Genomic DNA, 11,286 nt, shown 5'->3' with positions numbered 1-11,286 from the left:
CGGCGCGATGCAACACAACGCGTAAAAAGACAGTATAAGTCATTATTATCAGTAATTATGTTCCCACTGTATGCAACAAATACCTCGTTTATAATGGATTTTAATGTTTTTGTCTCGTCGCTTCGGCCGGACATGGCATCACAGTATGGTAAGGGGCGTAACATTTCCGTCACATGCTTGAATATATATATACAACAGAATATGTTACAAATAAAATAAGGTTGGTAGTATTCAAATACAGAAATGTAATAATTAGGGAAAATAACACTGCATAGTGTTCACTGTATAAATTAAATATAGATTTTTATCACAGCTGTTTTGTTGTTTGATGATCATAAATGACAACAGCAGTATTTATAGGCCGCTGTCCCTTTAAGACCTGATGCACGGATCCGATATAATGATACACATCACATCCGATTTCTTTCTCAGCTGTTTTCATTCACTTGAGACATAACTGACTGCGTTTACCTGAATGATTGTCGAGATGGGTATTTTGTTATAATTTTATGTGTATATGTCTGTTCAGAGGATTCAGAAGAGGATTCAGTTCGGTATTCGCGCGCCGTCTGAAACGCGTGTGCGCGGCTGTGCGCGTAGAGAAGAGCGCGCGAGTAACGAAACGAGTTCCCTTTCGCCTTTTCTCTCTGGAATTGTTTAAAATTCGCTTGCTTGTGTAAATACGAACAAATGATAAACTTATACTCTATTATAGTTAAATTTTGCAATTAATCCGCGGATCACATGCGTGTCGAACCGTGGGGCTTGGTCCGTACGGATCAACTACGATCCATTTAACCACTAATGCTGTGTAATTTCATTTCAAAAAAATAATTAATTCTATGAGATTATCAGATACCATTCAACATTGGTGAGGGGACATATTTGGGAATGCTGTACTTCTATTTCTCTCAAAACTGCATGATGAACATCACTGCATGATGAAATGCATGTCATAAAGTTGGTAATTAATAATACAAAAACCAACAAACTGTTTATTATTCCAGATGTTCTTATATTTTAACTATTTTAACCTTTTTTTTTATTTTTATGAGTGGATAGTGAAAACAAATCATGTCATGTACAAGTCTGATTTCACTCCCGTCATTCTAATCTCTAATGTGTTTTATGACACCAGCAGAGGCTAACTGAGGGGAGGTCAACTTCAAGCATCTCAAACAACACATTTGCCACCATAAATCAACATGTTTCCCAACATGTTACTTTGAAAACAAGTAAGTCCTCTGGTGCACCTAACTTCGAGGCTGAAAACAACAACAAAAACATCCTAAATATTGTATTTGCTTCCTGACGCGTGCTAACGGCTAACTGATTATCAACAGGCTGGATAGCACATAAAACATACAACTATGAGAAAATGCATAACCATTATACGGTTAAATGCTTACACCGCCATCATTTAATGACGCAGACGAGGTTGCAAAAAGCCAGCGAGCTCTAAAATAAACAAAACAACTCGACACATGTACACACTTTCCTGCATGTTTACTCTTCACAGAGCCAGTATTTCAGTACCAATCTACAGCCAGTTCACTCATTAACAAATGAAACCTGTCTTTCAATCCATAAATCATACGTGAATGGGATTAAAAGGTAAATAAACTTAAACTATTGTGCGTAATCACCTTCTTCCGAGTCTCTGCCTCTGAAACTGCGATCTTCATCCACACTGTCTAGCTCCTCCTCGTCGTTATAATAATCCACCATGGGTGACAGTAAAGTCAAGGCCATTTATTATATTCAAAAACTGATAATATTGCAGGAAATGCCTATGTGTAAACAATCACATTGCACCGACAACGTTTTCAGTGTCGATTCGAGCCTCTTTTTTCAATGGAGGGTAGGCCGAGGAATCTGATTGGTGGAGATGTTCGAGCAATGCATGCTGGGAAATGTAGTTTGAACAGCTTGTGCGCAAGTATGACATAAGGGAAAGAAGAAAATGGTAAGAGAGAGTGAGTGTGTGTGTGTGTGTGTGTGTGTGTGAGAGAGAGAGAGACAGAGAGCGAGAGAGTGAGAGTATAGTCTCTCCGCGTTTCAAATGTATTGTTGTTATTATCATTCAAGGAACATGAAGATTTTCTGAAGTTGTCTGTACGCTAAACATTTCTGCCTTTCAGTCATGCACTATTATCCCGGTAAGCGTATTAATGTCATTATGAAAAGACATACAAGAAAATACATGCTCATCTATGATTTAGTGCTATTATTTGTCTGTAATATAGGAATTGTTTTGAATGCACACTGAGTTTCATTTCCATCCACAAACTGGTTTGAATAGGGTTATGTTTCATTCATTGTGCAAAGTTCATTCGTCATGTATTCACAAACAATGTAGCCTATGTTTTTGTAATTGCTTATCATCATTATTGCCAATTTAGTTTTCCTCATGAACAAGCGTGTAGTAAGTGAAATAAGTGATACTGACTAATTTATAAAATCTAGAAAATGTGTATTAGAAATATATAAAAAATTGTTTTCAAACAGCATCTCTCGATTGTGTTGCATAAAACAGGCATACTACTGCTGCCGCTGCTGCTAGAAATAATAATAATAATAATAATAATAATAATAATAAAGACATTAGAGAACAAATAATAGTAAAGAACTATATTAGAAACTTGATACAAATTACAATAAGAAACAAACTGTATAGCATAAAATGGGTAGAACAACAATAACAAAACAACATAAAAATTATAGCTAATAATAATAGCTAATTGTAATAATAATAATTATAACATCATCATAAAATATATTTGTTAGGTGATCAGTTAGCTATTAGATTTATCTAGATTTATCACAGATTGGAATAACAGGTGTTTAACATAAGATTCAGCAAAAATTTATCCAACTCATGCTTGGTCAGACACATGCTACACATAAATATTGTAATATATTATATTAACTGGCCATGCGAGGTAATCTTCGTTAAATCCTCGATCTAATTATCATTACACTAGTTTATAATCCTATCATACCCTTTTTCAGGAATCTGCCACTGTGTCATCTCTATTGTGTCTTTATGGCTTGTTCCTCACTCAACCGGCAGGTGGCGGCGTTGAGTTTAAAAGCTGTTTGACTCGTGAGATCGTTTGTCAGCGCTGTTACCTTGTAGCAGGTACGATGGGGTTTTAAAAGCGAGAGACGCTTGTCGGGTCTTTGTCAGTGGCGCGGGGTTTAGCACAGTCTTTATGCTGGATATCATAACACGAACTGTATGGACGTTTTATCATCACACTGACGGGAGAGATAGACATGACGTCTGTTGAAAATAAAACCGGTTGATGCATTTTCAGGTGTAGGAGCACCAAGACGCCAATTGCAATGACTTTGGAAGTTTATCTCCCTCAACATTCCACCTTACAAGGGCTACAGGAGAAGTAAGGTGGATTTGTACTGTTCATCGTTGAGGAGAGCGTTCATTCGCCTGAAGACATTTGCTTTTAACCGGACTTCTATGGAGTTGGACCTGGATTAAAGAAAAAGCTTCGCTGACTTGGTAAGGCCGTTTTTTTCTTGGCATTCACATTTATTGTGGCTTTGTCAGCTCAACTGTTTTGTCTTGCAGGGGTATTTTATATTTGTAATACGCTGCGTCGTCAATTAAAAGCGTCTTTATCGTATCTAGTGTCACTGCTCGACTCTCCATATTACCTCTGCGCTCGATTGATTTTTCCCTTGGTGAACCTACTTCATAAAGTAGAACATACTTGATTACAACTGGTTAAGTTTGTTTACACTCATAGACTAAATTCAGTAGGCTATATCCAGAAAAGTTGTTTTTGTGACGTATGTTGACATACGTAAATTATTTTATGATTTCATGCATTTTTAATAGTTAAATTTTCATGTGCTCTAAAGACAGGCATATGTAGCCTGTGATTCTTCTATTTGACTAGCTACTTCTAGATTGTTTTTGTAATATGTGACTCAATGGATTTTTACGCTTTATTTTACACTTTAAAGTTGGAAAAGCCTTGGACTTGCTAACACAAACATTTAAAACCCAGACACACACACACACTGTATTATTTCCTGATTTTTAATAGTGAATAGTAAAGTTCTGGCAAATGTAACATTTTTACAAATGAGAGAAAATTAATTAAGACAAAAATGAAGAGTGAGGGTAAAAGTGCTTTGCGCATCTTTAACGTTGGTTTGCCAATCTGCCAAAAAACTCGAGAGAAGAAGAAAAGTGCTTTGCATAGACTCCTGGGTCGAGATGTCATGCACTTATTTCCGTGAGCGAATGTATGTGTGTTAGTGAACTTCACTAACTTATATGCGCACGCGGCTATTCATCCAGGAAGTCTGATAGATAGATAGACAGACAGACAGGCGACCATGGGTCATCATAACGTTTATAATCAAACAATCAATTTCCGGCTGGAATAAATGTTTTTAGGACGGTGAATTTTGCCCTTGAGCTCTCAGTCACCCTACAGAAAAGAGGTCAGTATCATTTACTGCATTTCTATGGTTTCGTGGATAAAACTGTCAAAGGTTCTGCGTGACATATATCCGTGCACATTAATTTCAAAGTCATGCAAAAATAATAAAATACAACGCAGAGTTGTTTGACGCAGAGATCCGGATGTCAGGAAGGAGTTGATTTATTTTAACGTAACGCCTGCTGGCTCTTTGCAAAGCTAGTCAGTTGGCTAATCTAACGCTTCTCAGCCCTATACCACCCAAACTTTCACTTCCTCTGCAGTGCAAATCCTCAATACGTTCATATTCGTATAACTTCAATGCATACGGACTCATTTAAAAAAGGAGCGCGTGAGAAGAAGCACTATTCGTTTATGATGCAAGTCGCTGTGTAAAGACGCACGTCAGTCGTTAAAATGAAAGTGCGTACAGTTTGACATATTCAGAGATGTGAGGGCTGATGTCATGTTGGGCTGTTTATGGGTGTCCTTGGCTCTTTTTTCCCTCGTCTTCAGCCCCCGCTCCTTGTGTAGCTATTTTAAGCAGCGCGTCTCTTTCACACACATGCAGCGTTCTGTCGGATGGAGATCATCATGAAGTTTATATGGTCATGAGGAGCGCAGGATAGAAACATCTCATCATGAGGATGAAGGTACATGGAAAAGCCTTGGACTTGCTAACACAAACATTTAAAACCCAGACACACACACACACTGTATTATTTCCTGATTTTTAATAGTGAATAGTAAAGTTCTGGCAAATGTAACATTTTTACAAATGAGAGAAAATTAATTAAGACAAAAATGAAGAGTGAGGGTAAAAGTGCTTTGCGCATCTTTAACGTTGGTTTGCCAATCTGCCAAAAAACTCGAGAGAAGAAGAAAAGTGCTTTGCATAGACTCCTGGGTCGAGATGTCATGCACTTATTTCCGTGAGCGAATGTATGTGTGTTAGTGAACTTCACTAACTTATATGCGCACGCGGCTATTCATCCAGGAAGTCTGATAGATAGATAGACAGACAGACAGGCGACCATGGGTCATCATAACGTTTATAATCAAACAATCAATTTCCGGCTGGAATAAATGTTTTTAGGACGGTGAATTTTGCCCTTGAGCTCTCAGTCACCCTACAGAAAAGAGGTCAGTATCATTTACTGCATTTCTATGGTTTCGTGGATAAAACTGTCAAAGGTTCTGCGTGACATATATCCGTGCACATTAATTTCAAAGTCATGCAAAAATAATAAAATACAACGCAGAGTTGTTTGACGCAGAGATCCGGATGTCAGGAAGGAGTTGATTTATTTTAACGTAACGCCTGCTGGCTCTTTGCAAAGCTAGTCAGTTGGCTAATCTAACGCTTCTCAGCCCTATACCACCCAAACTTTCACTTCCTCTGCAGTGCAAATCCTCAATACGTTCATATTCGTATAACTTCAATGCATACGGACTCATTTAAAAAAGGAGCGCGTGAGAAGAAGCACTATTCGTTTATGATGCAAGTCGCTGTGTAAAGACGCACGTCAGTCGTTAAAATGAAAGTGCGTACAGTTTGACATATTCAGAGATGTGAGGGCTGATGTCATGTTGGGCTGTTTATGGGTGTCCTTGGCTCTTTTTTCCCTCGTCTTCAGCCCCCGCTCCTTGTGTAGCTATTTTAAGCAGCGCGTCTCTTTCACACACATGCAGCGTTCTGTCGGATGGAGATCATCATGAAGTTTATATGGTCATGAGGAGCGCAGGATAGAAACATCTCATCATGAGGATGAAGGTACATTTTTTCTACCGTTATTTGGCGTTGTGCGTGAACTAGTATAGTCGTTTTTGGCTTCATTTGTAGTTGTAAAGAAATAAGTGATGATGATGATAGATGGCAGCTGGTGCGATTCGTATTGGTGAATTATAAAATCTTAGATGTGAATCCAGTATGTCTTTTCATATAAGCTAAGTTACAGGCTAATTATTGACGATTTCTATGCATTTTCTTTATGATTTGTCTTGTGGTCATGATGAATTGTTTAAACTATGATGAATTGTCAATGTTTGATTCCGAATGAATCATTCATGTGAGTCGAATCAGTTCGACAGAACTGGGCTATTCGTTCACGAATCTGACTGAATCGCTCCGAGCGGTTCTTGAGTCAACAACTCAGTGAGTGAACTCATTGAACCGAGAACCGTCTTTGTCCAACAAGTTCGGTTTCTAATGATCTGATATGTTTGTTTCAGTGATAACAATTGCCAAAAAAATACTGCTTGAATAAATATTCATTTTAATCATACATTTGTTATATTTAGATCAACACTCCGATAAACTTCATTCATTGTGGGTTGCAAGTATATTTATGGTTTTCATAGAAAACGATTTCATTTTAGATTAGCAGCCTCAATTTTCAAGTAAATATGTTTCCCGTCTCGCTTTGTGTTATGTCAATGAACCTTATGAATGATTATGCTCTGTTTTACATGCAATTACTAGGAACCCATTTGAACTCATTTTGGGGGTAGTGAAGTCATTCAGTCAAAGCTATTAAAAAGTCCTAATTTTAAATTTTAAACCTTCTTAGTGTGTGTGCTTGAGATTTTAGCAGTGTGATGAGGGGAAAAGTGTTTCCAAAATACCAGGCTGCTAGACTGAGTCTTTGTGGAAGATCTATAGATCAACACTCCGATAAACTTCATTCATTGTGGGTTGCAAGTATATTTATGGTTTTCATAGAAAACGATTTCATTTTAGATTAGCAGCCTCAATTTTCAAGTAAATATGTTTCCCGTCTCGCTTTGTGTTATGTCAATGAACCTTATGAATGATTATGCTCTGTTTTACATGCAATTACTAGGAACCCATTTGAACTCATTTTGGGGGTAGTGAAGTCATTCAGTCAAAGCTATTAAAAAGTCCTAATTTTAAATTTTAAACCTTCTTGGTGTGTGTGCTTGAGATTTTAGCAGTGTGATGAGGGGAAAAGTGTTTCCAAAATACCAGGCTGCTAGACTTAGTGTTTGTGGAAGATCTAGTCACAGAATTTTGTTTGCAAGGTTTGTGCCATAACTTTGAAAATGTATTTAAAAGTTTTAATTGAAGCACTTGGTAGCAGGTAAATTAGATATCTTTGAGTGCACATATTGTGCTTTTATGTTTGTAACGGAATGAATTTGTTCACTAGCATAGTAAGAAAAGGCTAGTGCCTAAAGATCTATGCTGGTTATACTAAATAACTGACTGAAAGGTTGTAGGTTTGAGCCCTGCAAGTGGTGATCCTTGAACTATCAGCATTTTCATTTCTTTGATCAAAGCACTAAATCCAGGGTTCCTCAAGAAGGTCTTTACCTACTTACGGTGAAGCTCTTCAGTACTGATGTGTGGACATTGTGAGACCATTGTACTGTTGGTTTCAGGTACACTTTTTTTAGTTTAGTTAGTTTATTATCAATAAAGGACTGATTAAGGTGAACTCTGGGACAGTTGTGTGTCTGTGTGTTACTCAAGGTTTAATAGTTTATTGCTCTCACACACATCCTTTATAGATGCTCTTATCTGATTGCTGCATGTTTGGTAACTGGGACATTCTTAAATTAATTGCGTTGAGGACCATGTTTTAATTCCAGGAAATCCACTTATATGCCAGCGTTATTGGTTTCAACATGAACCTGTTTTAATGTTGCTGTCGCAGCATTTGCCTCTTTTTTTTTAATTTTTTTTATTTATTTATTTTTTTTCTGTTCATTTTTATGTCCTGGTTTGAGGTTAAATTATATTTTTGCTCGATCTACAAAAATACAAAATGTTTCTAAATATGGGTTGATGTTTAATTGCCTTTAATAATTATTTAATGTAATGAATATTTAATTTAATAGAGCATAACTTAATATAATTTAATTAATTTTAGAAGGATTTTTATGTATATTTTGTGGAAATATCATTCCACAGTATCATAAGTTCAGGAATTGTTTCAAGCCCAGAATTTCTAAGTTGGCAGCATGTTAATTAAAAAATCCTGACAGGAAATAATGTATTTAATATGACTGATATCATAGTGATGCACCAAAATCTCGGTAACTGGAAATATTCAGCTGAAATAGGAAAAAAAAAAAATTAATAATAAAATGAAATGAAATAATTAGTTAATTCATTTTCAGTTTCGGCCGAAATAGTTTTGGAAAGTGATGGTTTCATTTAATTACTGCTTTTTCGATGATGTGTTTCAACTCTGTCAGTGTCAATTTTGTACAAATAATGTGAATAAGCAACAACTGGTGAATATGTCAGCTGTGTGGATGCTCTTCACTGTAACCAAAAATGATGCTAGTATGTTAACTTTGTTGGCTGAAATATCGAGAGGCCGCTCGTTGCTGAAGAATTTACTCCAACTGATTCATTTATCAGCTGAAAACACAACACCTTGAACAGCCTGAGTTCTATTATTCAAACTTTAATTTGGGTATTTAAAAAAGTCATATCATTGAATCACTAGTATCATGTTAAATTGTAATTGTGACTGTTAATTTTACAATCTAGATTTGTTTACTTTGTGTTCTTCTAAATTATATTTATCTCGATTTATAATAAATAGAAAATCAGATTCATTTTTTTTTCATTTTATTGTAATAGTGTAAAATTTTTGTTGGTGCTAGAGATAGAAACGCATCAGTTTATTACGACCAGAATCACATTATAAGTAAGATTTCCAAATGTATACATAGGAGAACTTGAAGACAGCATAAAATCTATGATCTTCAGTTGTAGTGTGGAGAAACATCAATGGATTTACGGGTTGACCTTTTGCACTTGTTGCAAATTTGGTAGCAACGCAAGGGCTGTTAATAGTGACTGTTAATAGTGTCTTTATCTATTTGTAGTATATGGGTGTTGTCATCTGCTTTTGACAGAGGCTTTGTTGTTAGGCCAACTTGAAGCCACTGCTCAATTCAGAGACACACACATACTAGATCATACCACAAAACCTAATTACCACACACACTATATATGTGTGGTGTATATTTTCTCCTGTGTAGAGCTTGTAAAAGTTTCTGTTGTAGATCTAAAGGTGTTTGCTCATGCTCCCAAGTCTTTCCAGGCCTGCATTAGTTTATTAAGGCCAAATGGTTACAATTAGGGATGTCAATTTTTGATCATTTCCATGATCGATCGTTGTTTAAATTAACGATCAATTAATCGATTAAACGTTAACCTTAATGCTGCAAAATGCGTCTATGCAGCCTGGCATGACAGGATGTGCAAAAGTTACTCCAAAAAAAAAAAAACCCTCTTTCTCACCCGAATTAAAGTGGTTTTAGTCTGAATAAAATGCTAGTTACAATCATCTTCCACTTCATTATTCTTCAAGGTTTCAGAGGAGTTTCAGTGACCAAACCTCTGTATAGATTCCAGCCTGTCCAAATCACCATCTCGACTAATCTTAGTTCCTCTAAAATATGAGTTATTGATGTAGTAGCTTCAAATGAGTTGACCATAGTCCATGCGTGCTGTTTTTGAACTGACTTGCCCTCCATCGCTCCTTTGATGGCAGCACAGGGAGTCTGTGTGGCCTGAAAACACCCAGCTCGTTATAATTAGCACTAGTGATTAAGCCTCACGGACCACTCTGCCTGTGTTCTAATGTGTGCCCAATCAATTCTTTCACTGTGCTTCATTCTGGGCTTTAACTTTGTAAACTTACTTTTTCGTAACATTCTCGATGAGGTTGTGTTTCTGTTCCCCACACAGAATGATCTTCAACCTCAGTGGACCTTTGACCTTTATTCTTTTACTTCACTCTAGCTAATTGCTTTTATGGCAGAAACACACAACATATAAGCACACAACATATAGATTTAAATGCTTAACCAATGCATTGCAAGAGCATGGCTCTATTGTTCATATTGAACATGCGTTCTTGCATTTCTGTGGTCAATGCTGCAGTTTAAGGGGTGATAGAGTTAACATCAAAATCTCATGTAGTGAAATCTCATGAGTCCAAAATCTCCACAAAGCCACTACTATATAATAATAATAAACATCAAGTCTGTTCATCTGCATGGTTGTGATTGTGTTGCATTTTTGCTTTCTGTGTGGACAGACCAGTCACTTGTTTCTGGGAACTTGTCACGTCACATCTGATTTTTTTTGTCAGGCTGCATTGTCATCATGCACTATTACATATTTAACGGTGAGTGAAACAGATTTTTGTTTTAATGTGTAAATGTTTTTCTCATATGCATGTGTGCGCACACAGTGGAAAAACATTAACCGAAGGCCTCGTTCAGGTCCTTCTCTCCATCTTTCTGTCTGTGTTGCACTCTCTTTTTTCACATGCATCTGTAGTTCGATCATTATAGTTCATGGATGGCTTTTCTGTTACCCCGTTTACACCTCAAATGACCATCCATCTCTTATCCCTAGCAGACAGTGCTGGTGTAAATGGGGTACAAAATGTTTGGCGATCCAATCAATGAAACCACATTCAGAGGTAGACAAAACACATTTAGACTAGAAGCTTCCTCTGTTGACATGTACAATCTAAAAATAAATATGTAAATATTTTGTGTGCATGTACACGAGCATGATTTGGAACAGGCCCCCTGTTTCTCTCTGTTTGACGGACAGCTCTGTCGATGTGAAGAGAGCGTGAGGTAATGAGTAGTGTTCTATAAATAGTCACCACACCCCCATCCTAAAGCCCTCTGTTTCACCCATGTGATGTGCCGCCACACAGCAAACGGTGCTAATATGCAGTTTATAGCATCATTGAGGATTTTAGGTGATTGAGATTTTATTTTAATTGAATTTTACCAGTGTTTTATGATCAAGTTTATATATATATATATA

At 36.7% G+C, this 11,286-nt stretch overlaps 2 protein-coding genes across 6 annotated transcripts in view; one reads left to right on the top strand and one right to left on the bottom strand.

Moving 5' to 3' along the window:
* The window catches only part of suds3 (SDS3 homolog, SIN3A corepressor complex component), a 20,456-nt gene extending 18,563 nt beyond the window's left edge, over positions 1-1,893 (bottom strand). For both annotated transcript variants that reach the window (XM_016572821.1, XM_016572823.1), the window contains exon 1: positions 1,647-1,893. In XM_016572821.1, the coding sequence (XP_016428307.1) occupies positions 1,647-1,752 (106 nt within the window). In that variant the 5' untranslated portion in view covers positions 1,753-1,893. The remainder of the gene's footprint in view (positions 1-1,646) is intronic.
* Positions 1,894-3,129: 1,236 nt separating this feature from the next.
* Positions 3,130-11,286, top strand: part of taok3a (TAO kinase 3a) — a 76,304-nt gene continuing 68,147 nt past the window's right edge. Inside the window, exons 1-2 of one of the 4 annotated variants that reach the window (XM_016572818.1) lie at positions 3,132-3,142; positions 3,321-3,523. The gene's annotated coding sequence lies outside the window, so the exon portion shown is untranslated. Of the gene's footprint in view, positions 3,524-5,484; positions 5,598-6,003; positions 6,229-11,286 lie in introns of those variants that run through there. The other 3 variants (XM_016572817.1, XM_016572819.1, XM_016572820.1) reach the window with 3 other exon arrangements.

This window comes from Sinocyclocheilus rhinocerous, unplaced genomic scaffold, assembly GCF_001515625.1.
Source record: "Sinocyclocheilus rhinocerous isolate Xijiao unplaced genomic scaffold, SAMN03320098_v1.1 scaffold352, whole genome shotgun sequence".
Classification (NCBI taxonomy): domain Eukaryota; kingdom Metazoa; phylum Chordata; class Actinopteri; order Cypriniformes; family Cyprinidae; genus Sinocyclocheilus; species Sinocyclocheilus rhinocerous.
The sequence above is the reverse complement of the archived record's forward strand: the minus strand, read 5'-3'. Positions and strand labels throughout refer to the sequence as shown.